This window comes from Malaclemys terrapin, chromosome 4, assembly GCF_027887155.1.
Source record: "Malaclemys terrapin pileata isolate rMalTer1 chromosome 4, rMalTer1.hap1, whole genome shotgun sequence".
Classification (NCBI taxonomy): domain Eukaryota; kingdom Metazoa; phylum Chordata; order Testudines; family Emydidae; genus Malaclemys; species Malaclemys terrapin.
In genome coordinates, this window is record NC_071508.1 from 52,613,109 (window position 1) to 52,634,715 (window position 21,607).

The 21,607-nt window shown below is 41.8% G+C and overlaps 1 protein-coding gene across 1 annotated transcript in view; it reads right to left on the reverse strand.

Annotated features, from left to right (window-relative positions):
• Nucleotides 1–21,607, reverse strand: part of INSC (INSC spindle orientation adaptor protein) — a 222,310-nt gene that overhangs the window by 107,440 nt on the left and 93,263 nt on the right. The window contains exons 3-4 of the mRNA XM_054024946.1: nucleotides 2,893–3,238; nucleotides 2,299–2,351 (exon numbers count right to left, since the gene is read on the reverse strand). Of these exons, the coding sequence (XP_053880921.1) occupies nucleotides 2,299–2,351; nucleotides 2,893–3,238 (399 nt within the window). The remainder of the gene's footprint in view (nucleotides 1–2,298; nucleotides 2,352–2,892; nucleotides 3,239–21,607) is intronic.

The window sequence follows — 21,607 nt, forward strand, 5'->3', positions numbered from 1 at the left end:
CACTTTAGCTGTCTTTGGATATCTTTTATCTGAGTATTACTGACAAGGCCCAACTCTGCTTATTTTATTAAATCTGATGGGAATAGGGTTGACAACTTTCTAATTGCACAAAACCAAACACCCTCACCCTGCCCTTCCCCGAGGCCCTGCCCCCTGCTCACACCATCCCCCCCTCCCTCTGTCACTTGCTTTCCCCACCCTCACTCACTTTCACTGGGCCGGGACAGGTGGTTGAGTGCGGGAGGTGGTGAGGGCTCTGGCTGGGGGTGCAGGCCCCGGGGTGGGGCCAGAAATGAGGGGTTTGAGGTGCAGGAGGTGGCTCAGGGCTGGGTTAGGGGATTGGGGTGCAGAATGGGGTGTGGGCTCCAGTTGGGGGTGTAGGCTCTGGGATGGGGCTGTATATGAGGGGTATTTGAGTTGCAGGAGGGAGCTTGGGATTAGGGTGCGGAAGGGGGTGTGGGCTCTGGGATGGGGCAGGAAATGAGTGGTTTGAGGTCCAGGAGGGGGCTGGGGCAGGGCATTGGGATGCAGGGTCTTGGAGGGAGTTAGGGTGTGGGAGGGGGTTCCAACCTGGGGCAAGGAGCTGGGGTGCAGGAGGGGGTGCAGGTCTGGAAGCAGCCGGCAGACAGGCCAGGGGGGTTATATAATATTCCCCCACAAAAAACTCATTCACTTTAATTAAGATTGGTAGATGATATATGCAACCAACAAAACCCAGAAAAAGCAAAGCAATAAACAGTTCGGTCATTCAACATCCCCGTTTCCACTCCCTTCAACAGTTCTTTTAACCTCACCACTTCCCATCCACCACTCATAGCCCATATAAATCGAAGCAGATGCACAAATGGCCTGATATTTAGAAGTGCTCAACATTTACAGCTCTGACTGAAGTCAATGGGTCTGTAGAAGATGAACAACTGACAGTGTGGCCTAGTGGTCAGGTGATGGTTGACACTACATTTCCCCGTTGAAGCACAGTCCTGTCCTTCAGCGCCCCCACCCCAATGCTTTCCAGTCCTTCCCTTTAGTATGGGAGTATTCGGGGCTGGGCCTGTCAACAGTCAGTGTCTTTTCCAGCTTCCCTCTCGCTGGAGGTGAAGGCTCTTGTTGTATTGTTCTTTCGGAGTGAGTAAGGGAGCCCGGGGGCAGCTACACCCAACACCTCGGGGAGCCAAGCCGCTGCCTCCCCGACCACTTCCTACTTTGGTCTCCTTCAACTTCCCAGAGTAAATCACTCCAATCAAGTCTCTGACCCACACACTCTGTCCCCTGCTTCTCCTTTGTGCGTTTGCACAGATCTGTGTTATCAGATCCCAGGTAGTGAGCTCCTGGGAAGTCCTTTCCACTCAGATCAGCCGTCTGCTCCCTTCCACTGCCTGACTCCGAGCTGCTCTGCTCCCCTTTTTAAAGCCCTGCCTCCAGCTTGTACAGGCCCTGCAGATATGTCTGGGCAGGGCTTCCTGGGCCCCTAAGCTGTTCCTTAATCCCTTGTTCTGCAGTGTGGGGTTTGTCTGCCCCATCAGAGTGTGCTCTAGGACACACATGAAGAACAACAACGTTCAAGAAACACATTTTCTATTTTCTGGTAATTATACATTATGTTTTTTTTCCTAAAGATGCCCCAAGATGAGTGACAGGCTCAGTGTTTAAAGTAAATCAAATGAGAGTATTGATTGGCACGACTGTGCAAACAAGGGAAGTTCTGTTAGAATCAGGGCATCAGCATGAGAAGAATTCTTTCACAACTCTCACTTTAACAATGTTGTATAGTGCTTATATCAGTGACTCTAATCTAACTAATGCAAGTGAATGCATATCTGTGCTTAGGGAACAGACTAACAAAAAACTTGCAGCAGTACATGAACATGTGGTATCATTGTTTTCAAACATGAACCAGGACTGCAGATTTCAAACTTAGCTTGAAATCCTGGTCCCACTGAAGTTAATGGTAGTTTTGTTATTGATTTCAATAGAGCAAGTTTTTCACCCTCAGTGCCTAAACCTCTGAGGATGTAAAGTATCACAATACACTAGCATTGATCCTTGGGCTATGCCAAGTTCCCTGTTCAACACCAGATCCTAATGAAAGATCAGGGTCTAAATATGGATATAACTAAGTACCTAACTTAAGGCACTGATGGTCCAATAATCAGAGGGCATTTTAATGAAAGCTGCACATGCTCAAACAAACGTTCAAAGAGTGTTAGTTGGATTTGCCTCCCTCATTAAAATTGCCACAGCTTGTAACCAATAATTAGGAAGCAAAACTGACTATCCAGTTCAGGAAATTTAACTTACCTTTCCGTGACTGTTGTAAATTCTGAACATTTTTCAATTAAAAGTTTTTCAAACTGCGGGGGAGGGAAAAAGAGGCAAAAATGTGTTTGAAATAATGTATCCAAGATATATCTTCTTTCAATAAGAGAAAAACACTTGATTACAGTAATTAGAAATAGTCAAGAAGATATTTTGTGAACACCAATTTTTTAAATTTCCCTTTGTATTGGCATCTGTGGTTAATTGTAATAGAGATAAAAACTGAAGCTAAGCCAGTCCCAGTCCCATAAGAACATTTTCTACATCTTAACTGAAAATAAGACACAATTCCAGTAGTCCACATGGAGCGAACTACTCAACATAAATAAAGGTGGCAGAATCAGGCCCATAAAAACACTGATCCAAACATAAAACATGTTTGTTTACACACCCACAGGGGGATTGGATGGTTCTGAGATATGGAGTCTCTCACTGTTCAGATGATTTGCCATTATTGTAACAAAAAACAAAAAAAATACAAAGATTGCCCTCGCCAGATCTATCAGCTCCCGAATTCTAAACATAGTTTATAAATTCCAATTGACAAACAAATCAATATTGAAGAAATAATCCTACCTGGTGCATTTCTTCTGATGAATTTCTAGTGACGGTATTATATTCGTTTATCATTGAATGTACGTGACAATTGACTCTTACTGTCATGCTGTGAACTCTCTGCCATCTGTTCTTCTCTAGTTTTTGAGCAATCCTGGTCAACTCCGTGCTTATGATCCAAGCTCTTTTTAACAATAACTGCAAGTTATCATATGCACTATGTTGTGATGAAAGGATAAGTTCACTCTGTGCATCTTCCTCTGTGCTGATTGGTTTGGACTGAAGAATACACATACATTCACAATCTGTCATCAACTTCAAGTCCTCCATCCAACGCTGTACGGAATCCACCTGAATTAAGTGCACGCTAAAGTGTAGTAAAAAAGAAAACAATCAGATGAAAGTTCTGAATCAATTTAGACAGCCTTCATGAATAGAATATGGGGATAAAACTTCCCATAAGGATGGATCTAAAAAAAATATATATCAACTAAAAGAAGAATTAACTTGGCTGCATTATGAAAGTGACATGCTTTATATTCCAAATAGAGATTTTGACCACCTATAAACCACTTCCACATTAGAGACCTACAGATCTCTAACGGGGACTATGCTTTGCTATAGATGGGCATTAGCTGAAATCACTAGTGTATACTATTCTATTATAGTGGCTGAAATTAAGATTAGAGTCAAAAAGTTACTTTATTTTATTAGTGAAATAACGGACAAGCAGTGGCCTTCTCAGAAGTGAAACCACTAGGCTGATACAGACCAATACAAGTCCATACTTGTCTTATAGCAAGTAAGAGCTGTTAGACTCCCAATCTTCATGAGACCTAAATACACACAAAACAAAGTTTGGGAGACGGGGGATGAGAAATACATTACTTAGAATACTAAGATCAAAAGTAAATTTGTGGAGAAGCCAGATTTAGAAGATGTATAAAAATAGAGCCCAGTCCTATGAGATGCTTAGCTCTTCCTAAGAAGGGGTAAACACCCTCAATTCCGATTGGTGGCGCTCTGCACCTCTCTGATTCAAGGATACAATTAGGAGCAATGAAAATCAAATATTGGAGACTTCTGGGAAAAGATATTGAAATACAAATATAATGAAAAGAATTTAAATGGATTAGCTGTGCTGAAAAGTATCACTGAAGAGATGTAATATGCCAGATAATTTTGTACCTTATTTTTGTTTTTGCATTTTCACCTACTTTTTACTATGATAAAACATCTGTCAGTCATTCGCTCTGAAGTGTTTTGTCAGACATGTATTTTTCAGCTAACAAAAGCCTTGCAACTAATACTAGTTTATGTCAAATATAACACAGCAACTGAGTACTCCAATGTTCCACGTAAACTGAAGAAAGCTGTCTAGAAATAACACCAAAGGTTGCTTTGGAAGACAACTTCAAGTTAGATAACAGACAACTAAATAAATGTATAGAATTATCAAATTTCACCTCAGATACTGGAAGATATATGTTGCACGCGCACACAGTGCCTATGAAGAAAATTAAGGAAAATGTGACAGTTTAAGTGTTCCTCAGAACTATAAACTTTGTGCTTCATGGGTTGCATCTGCAGACTCCCCCACTAGAGGAAAGGGCATTTTCACGTAAGTTTAGATGAAGGATGCTTAGTCAGGGCATTCAGAACAAGATTTAGGTCTCAGGAGGGATTTCTCCCCATTGCTGTAGAGTTGAGAAGCAAGGCAGCCACCACAGTATCAGAAGAGGGCTTCCAGCAAGCTTTTTGTAGAGCCCCTGAGGTTAAACAACAGCCTCATACCACCAATAAACTCAACATTGAGAATGAAACATACTCCTTTTCAGTGGTTTTGTTTTCTCATTGCTCCAAGCAGAAGGTTTGCTAAAGCCTTCTTGCAAGTGGGAGAGGCAAATTAATCTGGCTGGGTCTTCAAAGGTGTGAACATTAACAACCTGCCTTAATTGACAGGTCTGTTTCTGCCTCCAGTAACAGCAGGTGTAAGACCCATTGTAATGAATATGTGGACTTTCCTACTAATAAATAAAAACCTTGATCTAAAAAACCGAACAGCTCAAGGTGAGAGGTGTTAAGTCTAAAGGAAACATTGTAGATAAAGTAAAAATAAACATGGATCATATGTGGAATGTATGCTGCTTAGAAATTGAAGCAGTCTGTCCTACCTCCCCTCACTAAATTGTATACATTTTGCATAAAAATACACAATTCTTGGCAGCTGAATCCTATTTTAGTAGTATTTAGCTATATACACCCATCTAAAATTAGATCCTTTCAAAAAGGCTCATAGTGGAAACTTATAAATTAAAACAATTACTATGGTGACTTTTATGCATTTCAGAAACATGTCTTCTTAAGAGCACTGATGGACTCTCAGTAGAGGCAGAAATCTCCTGGTAATGAGAACAGCATGGAGGCCACAGGATGTAATAGTTACAGAACAAAATAATGGAAGCCAGCCATAGCATCTTGTAAAACAATCTGAACCACGGTCGATTCACTCTGTGAGTCCTTGGTGAAGCTACTTCACTTTGTGCATCAGTGAACTCAGTAGTATGATAGAGGCAGACACATGGCTTACAATTAAAACAAGTCATTTTACACCCTGGCCGAGCTTTCCTGGGCAAACAAATTACTGATCCAAAAATATTGGCCTGTTAAATTATGAATTTACAGTTTTGAATGTCACCAGTGTTTCAAAATCATTTGTTATTGTATTGAGCATGCTCCTGTACAGAGTAGAGACTTGGCCACCGACAGTAACTAACAAAACGAGACTGGAGGCTGCCCATCACAGATGGATGAGGAAGATACTACACAGTCCATTGAAAGTCAAAATAATAAATGTGAGAGTACGAGCTGGCAGAGCAGGACATATTAGAAAATATCAAAGAAAGAATGTTCAGGTGGCTGGGACACGTACACTGTATGGAAGATGAGAGAGACGCTAAGCAAGCATTGCATTGGGATGCCAGGGATGAAAGAGAAAGCAAGGAAGGCCCAAAAGAATTGGTGGAAGACAGTGGCAGAGGACAGTGTATATAGTGGCATCACCTGGGGAAAAGTATCACAGCTATCGAGGGACTGTGATCAATGGAGGACCTGTACTGCCCAATGTGTAAGTGGCATAGGAGGAACGAATGTCTAGGGATTGTTTTAAAAGAGATTGCCTTCTTCAAATCTCCTGTCTGGAGATGTTTCTGAAAGGTTCCCACAATGAAGTTGATCCTGGTGCCACTGTACTCTATCTATGGTAACACATTGACTGGCTTCAATTGAAACAGGATCAGGCCCTACATTTAATGGGTATGACTGATGTACCACAAGTGCTGTACCATTATATATTAGTATAACTAAGTTGTATACACATCAAAATACTTGATGAATTATTATGAACAAAATATTTTAAAATGCAAATTAAAAACAACTGCTTCTTTCACTAATGACCCGGTCAGGAGGTTAATGCTTCTGTATGAGTCATGAAATAAACCTGAAGGGCTTCTATGTGATCTGGAAAAATGGTTGAGAGAGTTTATATAGAGGCAATGGAAACTGAAATAAAAGATACCTACACAGTTTTGTGGTAACAGTGTGTGTGGATTGAGCACAAACGTGGGGGTCCCTTGATTTTACATGTAGACTGGAAGCCCTGCGTGTTAAGGGGCTTTCCATCTACTTCACTATATATGGCCTGGACTAATGCACATGCAAGAACAGAAGACATAAATCGATAAGGGCCAGAGTCTATTCCTCATATCAAACTGTATCGTACTCTCATCTCACTGAGGTACAATGGGATTGCTATTGTTCAAAGGCCTGTACTGTAAGTTGACCAAGGCAACAAGAGTCCACCTCAGCCTGCTACATAAGATTGTTTATGAAATTCAGCAAAAATTGGAGATAAATCTGGTATAAACAGAATTGTTTAGGCTAAAAGCAGTGGGATAGCCTCGAGGCTACTGGTAAAGTCACGGGTTGTTACAACAGTGAGCTAAAAGATTCTAGAAGTGGAATTAAATGTTTACATTTGAAATTACCAAAATGGGTTTAGACTGGTGAATGCAAATGGCTTGAGACTGCCACACCTTTCTTGGACATTGTCCGTGGGAACAAGTGGACTGAAAAGAGTGAGCTTCACCATTATGATCTGCCTGAGGAAAGGTTTCCTGGTGTCTGGTTTCCATTGGCAACCCTGCTGTCTCCTGGAACCCCAGGATCCACTATTATACCATTGGGCCTTCATTGTCCTGATCAATAGATATGACTCTAGCAGTATCCCAATGCAAGAGGGCAAGGGGCTCACTGATGTCGGTGAGTAAGTTTCAGCTGGCCTGACCAGTTCAGTGTATCCCAACTTACTAATGACACCTTCTAGATACAGTTAGCAATGTATTGATCATTAATATTATTGGGTGGTGTATGTATGAAGCTCAAATTCAAGATTACAGCTATATTGGAAATTAGGTTATCAAAGTGTATCTGCCAGACAGGGCTGAAGGTACTCCACCCTAAACAAGGGAATGTGGTTCTGTCACCTGAAAAGATATTTCCAGTGTACAATGAGACAATGGGAATGCAATTTTAATAGAAGGTAAACAGGACCATCAAGCCAACAAGGGGAAGAGACAACCACTCAGCATCACCACAGGGGGAGGAGATTGCAGAAACAAATAATTTGCATTTTAGCGAACACCAGCAGGGAAGAAACCTGCATGGAACTCCCTGCACCACCAGACTCCATGTCACCTTCCTCACAGCTTCCACAAACTTTATTTTGGGGGGTAACCTTAAGACGAATACATGTGAAAGGTTCACCAGACTATAAAAGAAAGGGGCAGAGAACCACAAGTTACATTTCACTTGAGGCAACAAAAGAACTGAGCACTTCAGTCTTTGTGGGAGATCCTGACCAGAGAGGTGGTCAGCCATCTAGCCGGCAGGTAGACTGGTAAGGAAATTAGCTTGAACAAAGGCTATAGCTTGCTTTGTTAAGTCTTAGTCTCTAGGAAACATTTTCAATTTTATTTGCATGTAATCATTTCTAACTCTTTTATACTTCAATTCACTTAAAATCCCATCTCCTTTTGTTAAGGAACTTGTTTTAATCTAAAGCAACCTAGTGCTGTGCTTGATTTAAAGTGAATGTTAACGCCAATTAATGTGACAAGCGGCTGAGTATTGAATCTTTAAAGCAACAAACGAACCTTAATCTCTCTCTGAATGCTCTAGGAGAGGGCTACATTGCAGTGTACATGGTTTTATAACATTTGGGATGGGGGCATTGGGCTCATCTTGCCAGGTGTAACAAGCAGGCTGCTGGAATCAGAATTGTTGAGGCAGAGCTACTTAAAAGGTAATGAATGCTTGTATGCTGGCTGGAAGTGTCCAGACAAGAGAGCTACAGTAGCAGAGCATTTTGAGGGACTCAGGAACAACAGCTCACATGTCTGGATTACCCCAGAATGTGACAATATCCAGACCAGATTAGGCCAGAGAGACATGGTCATCACCACCAACAGCTAAATCTTGACCACTGCTTAGAACGTGAGGCTTGGGTCCCTGCTTTGTGTATCTTGGTTCTTTTCTTTCCCATCTCTCTTTTTGCCTTCTCTTTAATAGCCTGGGTTAGCCAATCAAGACTGCATCTTTTGCAACACTGTTGTAAACTCCTGACCAATGAGGTGGCTAAAAGCAATGCTCTAAGCAGCCTGATGCCAGTATAAGTTTTACAGTTCTCAGTACGGCTAACAAGACATGCTGTGCCCACATTTCTCTAACACCAACAGTGCAAGTAAGAGTTTGCACCAGAGACAGAAGCTGCATTTCCTATCTTTGCTGTCCTTTTCTGTTTCCTTTTGCATGTGTTTGTCTTGTTTCGCTTTCAGGAAAATGGGATCAGACTTCATCAACAACAGTGCCAGACCATGTCAGTTAGCTTTTTCTCTTCCCCCCCAAAAAAGGATGGTAATTACCTCTTTCAATACCACCTAAAAGACTGTCAAAGAGACTGTTTCCCATAAAAAGCTCTCTACAGCTGAAGGGAAACTGAATAATGTTATTTAAATGAAAGCCTCAATACTTTACTTTCAAATTCTTTAGCCATTTTCTCCCTTTTTTACTGTATCTTTAACAATAGGTTTAAAAGGTTTCTAGTGGTGTTTATTATGTTGATAGTATGTCAGTGATAAGTGTGGCCCAGGGGTTTATGTGAAGTTAACTGTTTAAAGTTGTAATAGTAAACAAGGGTTTCATAAATATCTTATGGGCCTGAGACACCTTTTCAACACAACATTCCTCCACGGAGTCAATTACTATTAAAACAGAAAGATGCCAAGATTTTTCAGAAATGATTAGTGTTGAGAGGTGCTCTAATTTTTTTCAGTTCCCAAACTGACATTTTAGTGTAACACAGTTTTCAGAAATGTTGGCCCTCTGAAAATCAGGCCCCTTTAAAATGACTCCAGTTGGGTAACTCCAAGTGAGGCAGTGAAAATCTATAGCCCCTTTCAAAAATCTTGGCCAGAGTGTCTGAATCTGGCCCTACAGGCCTTATCAAAAACCCACTGAAATTAATAGGCATCGAAGACAGCAAAAAAGTTGCAGTATTCCAACAGACACCAGGAATTTGGAAACTTCCTCAGGCAGGGAATCATGAGTGTGTGAAATGTCATGCCAACCAGGGCTCCTGGGGTAGTCAGTAGGTAGTGTATAGAAATAGAGCAGTATCCCTTTAAATAAGTTTATGAGCTTTCTAGTGGAGTTTACTGTGCTCTACCTTTTCAAAGCTACCAGAAACTAGTTAAAGCAGCACTATGTATGTATGCTTCTGCCTGACCTTGCATGTTTGTGCATATTTAGTAAACATGAGTATTTAGGACCTTGCTGTGCCTCTGGTTTCTTTATAGTATTTTTGTTGTCTCTTTTGATCTTTACACAATACTAGGGTCATTAGGAAACAATTAGATGACACAGAGAAAGTAGTAAAGATGGAACACAGCCTCATTAAGCCTTTCTTCATCCCAGAAAAGTTTTTACATCCCTATCACTTTTTGGCATACAATCCAAAAAACATGTTCAGAATATTAGTAAATGCAAAACTTCTGAACACTTGGGTAAAATAGAGAAAATGAAAGAGCCGCTAGGGTCAGGGTATAAAAAAACCAAAGCAAGTTTAAAAAGTAAGAGCTGAAAAACAAATCAATTTCAAAACATTTAAATATGCAAGGACAGTAAAAAGCTATTTTATGGAATACAGTAACCTGAATAAAAGATATTCTGGGAAAAAACAAAAGGAGAAGAAATGTATATTTTTGAAAATGTGCACAGATCCACGTTCTAATATTAAAAAAGGATACAACGGTGTTTGTGCCCTGTTCATAACTATTATGGTTGGACAATGCACTGCAGGTTTTATTTTTGTAACTATAAAGGCAACACAGGAACCTATAACAGGCATAGCTAACTGAACCTAAAGTTTCACCTACATAACAGACTTTCAAAATACGCACTTCTTTACACAACATAAAGGTCAGATCCTCAGCTGGTGTAAATTAGTGTAGCTAGACTGAAGTCCATTAGAGCGATGTTGATTCACACCAGCTAAAGATTTGGCCCTAAATATTTCAATGATTTGTCTCAAGAACAGAACTGCATTTCTCTCAATTCTATTTCTAGTGCTGGCCAGATTGAAACTGCCGAGGCACAGAGATTTTAATTCCATCAGAAACATATACCTATTCTTGGGGTTTGGTGGAAACTTCAAGAGAGCCCTACCATTTTTCTTTCCTTGCTAGTCTGACCACTGGTTACATTTTGCAGCTGGCTGTGTTCAGAAGCTGCTACCCTAGAAATGATTAAGGAAAGTTTGAATTAACTCTTGTAGTTTTTTCTAGCTATACCTATCTAAGCATTTATACTACACTCATCACCAAAATATGAGTGCCCCCTCACTGTCATTACATAAAGTCTTGCTGTAAGAACAGAATCTGCAATTACATTAGCTAAGATAAAAATGACATGACTGTCATCAATTCTCATGCCTCAGGGTATACGCTGATTAGCAGCTGGACTCAGGGAAAAAAAGTGTCCTCCACTGTGGTAAACAGTGCTGCACAAGCGACCTAGTACATTATGTATGTACGTATTGGGAGGAGAGCCACCCCTGGAATTATGCATATAGGCCAGTATTGGAAACAATACCGGAAGAGAGAAATTATTGATCTGTTCTATCACAATTCCCACATATTCAATACCACTGCTTTTTAATTTTAGACTTTACAGTCTGCTGCTGTTTAAGGTCTTCATTTTATTCAGCTTTGAATTGAATATTGTGTAATTGCATCACATGGTTGATTGTGGCTTTCTTATTCTTGTTACTATGTATAGTTTCTCTTTCCTTTATTAGATATGAATAAAGATGTCCTAATTGACAAAAATAATGATTTTTTAAACGTTTGATTTATAACTACATAAGCCATTTGCATGACACACAGTACAGGTTCATTTCACTTGCAAAATGCATTTTTCATTTTTTGGACTATAGAATGTACTTTGACAGCTGATTAAATTTCTGTTTACTGAGTACAAATGATTGTTACTACATTTTGCACTTACAGGACAAAACCTAAAAATGACAAATAGTCAGATAAAACAGGGAATCATTTGTATTCTCTTTAACAGAAAATAAATTATCCATTTGGAAGAGAGGAAAATTATGTAAAGCGGTGGGAATTTCAAAAGTGCTCAACATGAGGCTAACTTCATTCTCATTAAAGTAAATGTTAAAATTCTGATTGACTTCAGTGAGGGCAAACCTAGCCAACACTTAGGCTTTTGAAAATCACACTGTAAATATGTAAATTAGTTGGATTTTACATCAGGAAAGATCTTCAGCTTGCATTACTGCTAGTCCTTAAACTTATATACCCTGAAATTAAAATAATGTCAAAATAAATTTTAAAAATAGGATTTGTTAAAAAAAAATACCTGGTAGCTACTTGGAGATATAGAACAGTGAATTTTTCACTTATTACTTTAAGGAAAACATAAATCCTTAAGAAAATTAGCAGGATTTTGCCCCTTGTGTTTTTTTAATACAAGTAATCACACTGATTTCAATGGGACTATTCCTATGAAGACTATTCTTTAGCCTTAGTACTGGAAAGCTTTATAAGCCAAAAGCCGTTGTACCCCCACTGCATTTGATGTCACTCTAACCAAAAGTTGCTGTGAGGTATAGTTTGGTTATGCTTAGTACAGTTTATTTGTATTAGGGACCCTCAGGTAGAGGATGTAATCATGCCTATTGGAATTCTTGATATGTACAGTTATGACTTAGATTTTACAATGTTCAGACTACTCGTTTGTATGTGGTTTTTGTACCTGCCCACCTTCCATCTTAAAGCATTGTCTATAGCGTACTTCACTGTAGTATCTAAGCCCTTGCCAGGCAAATTGATCCACATAGCGGATCTCTCTAGTAGACTTCATGGAGTTTTCTGGTCCCCTCTCTTCTCTGGTTACCGCAAGCTCTGTTAGGTTTTAGATCTATTATAGTTTTTAACACCATTCTGGTTGTGATAGGAAAGTTTTAATGGAGAGGAGACTTCTTAGAACATTCCCTAAAATGCTCAGACTCTACTTAGTCTAATCTCCTCTGGAAGTTTATTTCATGGCCTAACACCCTTGTGGCATTCTCCAACATCTTAAGCTCTCATGTGCTTCTTCTAGGCTTCATTAGCAACATTTCTCTGAGAAAGTGTAGCCATCTCGGGGAGTCATGGCTGGAGATACAGTCATCGATGGATAGAACTAGATTCTGATCTGCTGATGCCCTGAAAATTAAGGCCTTAGTACCAGTCAACAGAAGCAGACTGGGATCCAGTGGAGGGATTTGTCCACACAAGAGCTCTGGGTAAGCTTGAAAGCTAATCTCTCTCTCAGCAACAAAAGTTGGTCCAATAGAAATTATTACTTCACCCACCTTCTTTCTCCTAATCTTTAACTCAACCTGGCAGCTCATGTGAAAACTATAAACTTTTTCAGCTTCACTAGGATTTTACCTCATATCGGTTAACTCAAGTTAGCTAACCTGGAGTTCAGAATATACCTTTTTCCTAGCAAAGACAAGGCTGAAATGGCCATAGAAATTTTCATTATGAACATTTGTGCAAATGCATCCGTACAACCATTTATGACACCTTCTCTTTTGGGGATTATCCTTGCTAACAAAAATTCCCCTTGTGTGAATGTTCATGAAAAGCAGAGAAAAGGGCTTAAAATACCACCAAAGCAAATTCACAGGGATGGGTTTTTGTTTTTTTAAATCAAATGAAAGTTTGTTAAAAAAAACATTTCGATATCCACCCAGCTGTAACTTCAACATGTTTGTCAACTCACCGCACAGCATTATGAAACTCTAAATGGGTCTGAGAGGTTTCTGTAGAAAAAAAAAGGTAAATTGAGATACTTTCTGGTCTTGAAGGCTGATTATATTATTAGCATCTATGAATTATTTTTATTTTAAATGAGACACTGCTGTCCATCCTTTACATACCTATGTATGTATATATTTTTATTTGACTCAGTGGCTGCTTGCTCCTTATATCTATTAAGTCTGCTGGCCTCTATTCAGAGAAATGATTAAAAGGCAATAAAGATAAGAATCAGCTAACCTTTTCCCAAAACAACAGCACTTACTGAAAGGTTATGATGCTTTGAAATCAGAGGAGTCCCTTGTGGTAGATGGTAAATACACCATTATTTAAGTTAGTCAATGACAATACCATTTACCCTTTAACACCATTGTTTAATGTGGCAGTAGGCTTAAATCACTATTAAGAGTGTGGGAAATAGCAAAGGTGTGATCACTACCACAGGGTATGTCAAGACAAACCAATTTTATTTTTTGTTACCAAGGTTTTCTTAAAGATTACAGAAAAAAAAATTATAAAAGCTGTAGCTGTATAACAGCTATTATAAAGCTTCCTAATAGATTGGGTCTGAGATGTGTGGAGATTGATGTATGCAGTATATTTATAGTGTTATTAATCAAATCTAAAGAGACCAAATTAAGAAGCTGATTGTGAAATCTAGTGAGACATTTTCTATGACTCTTTTGCTTATAAGGAAAATAAAACTATTCAACCATTAGACACCATTCATATACATGTGAGTGTCAAATTAAATACAGCATTATTACATATATCCAAAAGGCACTAGGCAAGTTAACATTTTGGTTACATTATTTCAATATTAATTGCTGCAAAATATATGAGTTTCAGGATGATTCTTCCAGTTGTTATTACCACTTATTAACATTCTCCTTAAAGCGCTTATGTTTTTATATTTTCTGTGACGACTTCATTGTAAATTATTCCCTCCAGAAAAGTTTACATCAGAGAATCACTGGCTCACTGGAGAACATAAGGAAGAGACACTGTAAGAATGAATTTTCAATTCATTCACTTTGATGGGTAGACCACAACAGAGCCACGTTTAGGTTCTAATCTTGGAAAGACTTGTGCATATGATTAACTTTACTCATGTGAGTAAAATTAGGCATCTGTATAGGAATTTGAAGGATCTACAAGCTGTAAGAAAATACACCTAGTTCAGCCACCAGAGGGTAGCCTATTTTTGTTTGCTATAACTCATGGCCTCGTACATTAGAGTACACGAATGGTGAAATGGCTAGATAAGAACGTACACCATCTAGTTTTCAGAAAGAAAAGGCAAGCAGTAGGAAGGGGACATATTTTCCTGTTAATTGCCCTATGCTTAAATATCCCCTGCAATCGACAAGTTGAGTTAGTCTACAGCATCTGACATGCTTGCAAGCAAAGCTGTACAAATGACAACCGTGTTAATATTAAGTATCAGGGGGTAGCCGTGTTAGTCTGTATCTACAAAAACAACAAGGAGTCTGGTGGCACCTTAAAGACTAACAGATTTATTTGGGCATAAGCTTTCGTGAGTAAAAACCTCACTTCTTCGGACACATAGAGTGAAAGTTACAGATGCAGGCATTATATACTGACACATGGAGAGCAGGGAGTCACTTCGCAAGTGGAGAACCAGTGTTGACAGGGCCAATTCAATCAGGGTGGATGTAGTCCACTCCCAATAATAGATGAGGAGGTGTCAATTCCAGGAGAGGAAAAGCTGCTTCTGTAATGAGCCAGCCACTCCCAGTCCCTATTCAAGCCCAGATTAATGGTGTTGAATTTGCAAATTAATTTTAGTTCTGCTGTTTCTCTTTGAAGTCTGTTTCTGAAGTTATTTTGTTCAATGATAGTGACTTTTAAATCTGTAATAGAATGACCAGGGAGATTGAAGTGTTCACTTACTGGCTTATGTATGTTACCATTCCTGATGTCCGATTTGTGTCCATTTATTCTTTTGCGGAGGGACTGTCCGGTTTGGCCAATGTACCTGGTCCATCAGAGGACCCAACCACATCAGCCACACCATCAAGGACTCATTCACCTGCACATCCACCAATGTTATATATGCCATCATGTGCCAGCAATGCCCCTCTGCCATGTACATCAGTTATACGCAGGCAAGCACCTGAGAAAGAGAATTCTCAGCACCACCTAACAGCCCAGCTCAGTGCAACCAGCGTTCCACCTCCAGCTGTGATACTTCAGAGGAAGGAAACAAAATCTATTCAGAATATATTCGGAGGTGGGAGGGAGAGGAATCCTTTTCTGAACGCTGCAGATGATTTGCTTAAGTCCAGAAGCATGAGATGTTACGAACAAGATGTGAATCAGAAAGGACACCCAGGGCTGCAGAGTCCTGCCCACCACCACCACAAGCAAACCCATCACACAATCTCACTCATGAATTTGTCAAGCCCTTTCTTAAAAATGTTTAAGTTGTTTGCCCCCACAATTGCTACTGAGAGGCTGTACCAGAACCCTACTCCTCTGATAGTTAAAAACCTTCTTCTAATTTTTAGCCTAAATTTCTTCATGGCCAGTTGATACTCTGTTTTTGTGCCAAATCTGTCCTTCAGCTTAAACAGCTCTTCACCCTCCCTTAACCCACTGAGGTATTTATAGAGTGCAATCATATCCTTCTTGGCCTTCATTTTGCAAGGCTAAACAAGCCAAGCTCTATTAGTCCCCTCTCATTTTTCCTTCCCCTGATTGTCCTAGTAGCCCTTCTCTACACATGTTCTAGTCTGAATTAATCTTTTTGGAACATGGGTGACCAGAATTGCATACATTTTTCTAAATTAGATCTTACCGTTGCCTTGTACAATGGCCTTAATGCTTCTCTCTCCACTGGAAATTCCTCGCCAGATACATCCTAGGATCACATTTACCTATTCTGCAACCACATCAGACTGGTGGCTCATAGTCATCCTGTGATCAACTAACACACCCAGGTCTCTCCTTCTCTTTCACTTGCAATTGATGAGTGCCTAGCTTGTAGAAGAAAGTCTTATTAGATCCTAAATGCATGACTTCACACTTTGTACTATTATATTTTAACCCATTACTCCACTCATCAAGGTCATCTAGTTCTTCCTCTATAATAGGTGATGAAGCTCCCTACTTTGTATCATCAGCAAGTGATAAACTGGTGCTTATAGTGAGTGGTTAAGATTGTATTCTGATGCTTGGATATTACTCATTTATAAACTAGCTAAGACTTACTTTCTGAACAAAAAATACTGCCATTTTCTCACTTTTATTTTGTCTTTTTAAGTTTGTAAGTGCATGGATTGCTCATGAAAGTCAGAAATAAATCTACTTGATTCATATATTGTGACCAATGTAGAAGTTTCCCTATAGATTTGTAGAGCTATGTATCTCAATCCTAACCTACAGCACCCTTGCTAGACTGGGGTCTTCTTTGGGCTGAGATTTCCAACTTGGCCACTGAACCACATGACAGTTTTGCAACATGCACAAAGTGGGATGAGATCACCAGATGAATTTTCACTTGGCTCATAAATCAAGTTCACCATCCTGTCATTCTGAAGGCATGTATACAATGCCAAATTGAGTTCTCTCGTTTTAAAACAATACATAAAATGAAAGTATAGACACAGACAACTTCTTGGCCAAGATTCAGGAAGGATATTCATTCTTCTGTGCAAAATGTTGCTTATATGTTTATTTTGCATGGTGCAATCTGCTGTCCTTCATTCCTGATGTAGATTGCTCTTTGAAGGGAAGGACCAGGTTGTCCATTTCCCCTCCATTTGAGGGGGGAGTCCTAGAATAGGATGCTATTCTTGCTTAGCCCTAGTAGCAGCACCTGGGTGCTTTTATGCTGGGACCCACTGCTGTTCTAAGCAAGTGACAGCCTGGGACTTCAAAATACATACAGCCCAGAGTCTTTTTATACTGTATACTTCGGGGGTTTCCTAAGCATGGTCAGGCAGTCTGGAGCTCATGTACAAAAGAAGCCTCAGAACACAGACTTTGTTTTTTATATCTTTGACATCTTGAGACCAGATAATTACAATGGGTTCTACATAGGACTACTGGTGTAAATGAAAGATGGCCCCTCTCTTCATTCTCCAGTCATCAATTGATATCAGCTGAGATATTGGAGCTGTCCAGTCCTAGATTTGGTTTTGGGTGCTAGGGCCAGGGCAGGCAAAGTGGAAGGCTGTTGACCCCAGAATCTGTTCCCCACTAGGTCCATCAGCGTCAGAGTTTGATGATATTCAGGGCACATTGCAAGGCCTATTCACTTAGTCTATTTCTGCGAGTGTGATTTTAAAGGTAGGTCTTATGGTTGAAAATTAACAGATGTGGTCACAGATAGAGATTTATTACATGCACAGAGGGACAGGCAAAAAATCAGAGCTCAGCATAGGCTATTAAGTCCTACCAGCCAGTGGCTGCTCTTACCCCAAACATTATACAGGAGAGATTTGCAAGACCAGCAACAGGAAGAGAAGAAAATCCACTTGCTCTCCTCATAGAGCAGCTAGCAACAGTGGAGAGGACCATGTCACCTGACCACCCGTATTGGTGATCAGCCAATAGCAACAGCTGGAGCCAAGACACTTGGCAACCCCACAAAGACAACATGCCTTAAGGTAAAGAGAAAACCCCTTTGTGTGCAGAAAGGGGAGAGGAATTGTGGGGGGGGGGAGAAAGGGGAACAATGATGTACAACATTTAGAGGTTCAGACTGTGGGGCTGCCCATGAGTCATATCACCAACAAGGACCCACTTAGAAACTTACAAAAGCTCCTAGGAGCCTGTGCCTAGTTGAAAAAACATCTTGCTACAACACGCCCCCTCTCCTGACTTTTCTTTTTATCCACCTTCATTTGTAGCATTATAACAGCAATAATGTAATTCGTGCTGCCTTTTAAAAGCATAATGACATGAGTTATGAGTGTCAGCATTAGCTCACTTCTCGGTTTTTATTCATTTTGTGTCCTCAACCTTATGTTACTTAAGTAAAGACTGAATTACCTTAAGGAATGAAGGACTGGCCCTGTTTACAGAAAGTTAGAGAGTCTGTAGAGTTTACAGACCAGACCAGAATGGGTTTGGAGCTTCATCCCCATCTGCTGGTCAACATCCCTGACCAAATGTATCCAATAAATAATTGAAGGAAAGCAATTTTTTGCCGGGGGGGGATAGCTCAGTAGCTTGAGCATTAGCCAGCTAAACCCAAGGTTGAGAGTTCAATCCTTGAGGGGGCCATTTAAGGATCTGGGGCAAAAATCTGTCTGGGGATTGGTCCTGCTTTGAGCAGGGGGTTGGACTAGATGACCTCCTGAGGTCCCTTCCAACTCTGATATTCTTAAAAAAAAAAGAAGAGGGTAGCTATATAAAGATATTCTCTGTATTTTTAAAAGCTGCTAGAAGAGTGTTAGCATTTAAATGGACAAGATAAACTAGAGACAACTAGCACCCCGAAAGTCCAAGTATTGCTGTAGTGACCCTTGGTGAGCTGAGAACTTAACGTCAGCTGAGCAGCAGCACTACTATAATAAGCATATAAGTGCTAACTCAGCAAAGCACATGGCTAAGTTCTTTGCGGAATCAAGGCCTTATTGAAGTACAGTGGGCAGGGCCGGCTCCAGGCACCAGCCAACCAAACAAGTGCTTGGGGCGGCACCTTGGGGCAGGGTGGTGTTCGATTGTTTATTTTTATTTTATTTTATTTTTATTCAGCGGCGCGGCACTCAGAGGGGGGCGGGGGCTTCGGGCGGTGCTCGGGGGCAGGGCTTCGGGCGGCGTGGTGCTTGGAGGGGGCGGGGCTTCAGGCGGCGTTGTGCTCGGGGGGGCAGGGTCTTGGGGAGGCGGGGGCTGGCGCGGTGCGGCGCTCGGAGGTGGGGCGGGGACTTTGGGCGGCACAGCACTTGGGGGGGGGGCCTTCGGGCAGCGCAGCGCTTGGAGGGGGCGGGGATTTTGGCAGCACTCGCGGGGGTGGGGGGTAGGGCGGGGCGGCGCTCTTCTTTTTTGCCTGGGGCAGCAAAAAAGTTAGAGCCGGCCCTGACAGTGGGACAATTATAATCTGTGTCTTACATACAGCACTCCTGTTAATGCACCCCAGAATATTTTCTTTTTTCACAACTGCACCACACTGTTGACTCACATTCAATTTGTGATCTGCTATAATCCCCAGATACTTTTCAGCACTACCACCACCTAGCCATTTATTCCACATTTGGTAGTTGTGCATTTGATTTTTCCTTCATAACTGAAGTACTTTGCCCGTTTTTTTTCTTTACTGAATTTCATCTTGTTAAATTCAGACCAATTCTCCAGATCCTTTTGAATTCTAATCCTGTCCTCCTAATTGCTTGCAACCCCTTTCAGCTTGCTGTTGCCCGCAAATTTTAAAAGCATATTCTCCATTTCATTATCCAAGTCATTAATGAAAATATTGACTAGTAATGGACCCAGACTGACCCTGGAGGGTTCCCATTAGATATACTCAGGGCCGGCTCTAGGTTTTTTGCCGCCCCAAGCAAAAAAAATTTTGGCTACCCCCCGTCCCAGCCCTGGGCTCCTAGCTGCACCCCCCTGCCACCCAAACCCTGGGCTCTCCCCCACCACCCGCACCCCCCTGCTGCCCCAGCCCTGGGCTCTCCGCCCCCACACACACCCTGCCGCCCCAGCTCTGGGCTCCCCTCTACCCCCCCACACGCACCTCCTGCTGCCCCAGCCCTGGGCTCTTCCCCCCCCCCCCCCCGCCACCTGCACCCTCCTTCCGCCGCAGCCCTGGGTCACTGGTAACTCGCTCCCAGGGCAGGTCATTCAGCAGGAATTTTAGATGTTCACAGAACACAGACAGGACTGGTTCCCATATGGTTACAGAACTGCAGTAAAGTGGAACAATTTTCAGCTTGTGTGATTGGAGGATATCTGGATGCATATTATAAGACTGTCCTCCATAAATGAGGAAAAGTTGAGGTGCCTTTATTATTCTTTTGTTCCACTCTTTCTTTCTATGGGGAATTTGCCCAATGCAATATCACTGTCTTCCTTTTAAACAAACAGACAAACAAAAAGGCAATGGCTGTTGAAAATAGCAATTCCAGTCCTAATAACCCTGGGAAGCATTTCTTGCTCAATTTTATCCTACTTTTTCTACAGCAAGTTACAGTGGATCAGTATATTTGATTTGGGAGAAATGAAGTAACAGCTGCCCAAACTGAGCTTGAGCACTCCTGAATTTTGAAGTGTTCAAATCTGGAAGGCAGGTGCTGGGGGGGGGGAGGCTGTGGCTCCGCAGGGGAACATGGCAGCATGTATGCAGTAGCGTGTCTGGCGCTGCGCGAAGCCAGACACGCTGATCTGAGTGGCACGATAAGGGGGCTGGGTGGTTGGGGTAGGGGATTCCGGGGGGCAGTCAAGGGACAGGGAGTAGGGGGGGTTGGATGGGGCAGAGGTTCGGGGGGGCAGTCAGGGGACAGGCAGTGGTTGGATAGGCATGGGAGTCCCAGGGGTTTGTCAGGGGACAGGTAGGGGATGGGGTCCTGGGGGGAAGTTGGGGGGGTCTCAGGAGGGGGCAATCAGGGGACAAGGAGAAGGGAGGCTTAGATAGGGGGTGAGGTCCTGGGGGGCAGTTGGAGCAGGGGTCCCGGGAGGGGGTGATCAGGGGACAGGGAGCAGGGGGGTTGGATGGGTTGGGGTTTCTGTGGGGGGCAGTCGGAGGGAGTGGATGGTGGCAGGGTGGGGCTACCCGCTCTCCCCGTGGAGTGTCCTATATTTTGAATGTTAAAATATGGTATCCCTGCCCTTCCCAGTGCAGCTCTCCATTCACAGCAGGCTGCAGCATGAGGTCTCAGCTTCCTCACCGCTCCCCCTCTTTCCTGTTGGTAGTGGCCAAGGGAATGCTGGGAAATGTAGTTCTTTCCCTGCTCCAGGGCTGGCTCTATAGGCAGGGAGCTAACCAAGGAACTACAGTTCCCAGGGCCCCCTGCTAGTTCTCAGCTCCCATGCTGGATCCCCGCCGCCCCTGCAAATAGGCTGCCCCAAGCACGTGCTTGCTTAGCTGGTGCCTAGAGCCGCCCCTGGATATACTCTCCCAGTCTGGCAGCAAACCAATGACAACTACTCTTGGAGAATGTTCTTTCAAGCAGTTGTGCACTCACCTTATAACAAACTAGACCACATTTCCCTAGTTTGTCATATGGCAATGTGGCAAAGGACTTATTAAAAATCAAGATATCATGTTTATTGCTTTCCCTCTTATCCATTAGGCCAGTAACCCTGTCAAAGACAGAAAATAG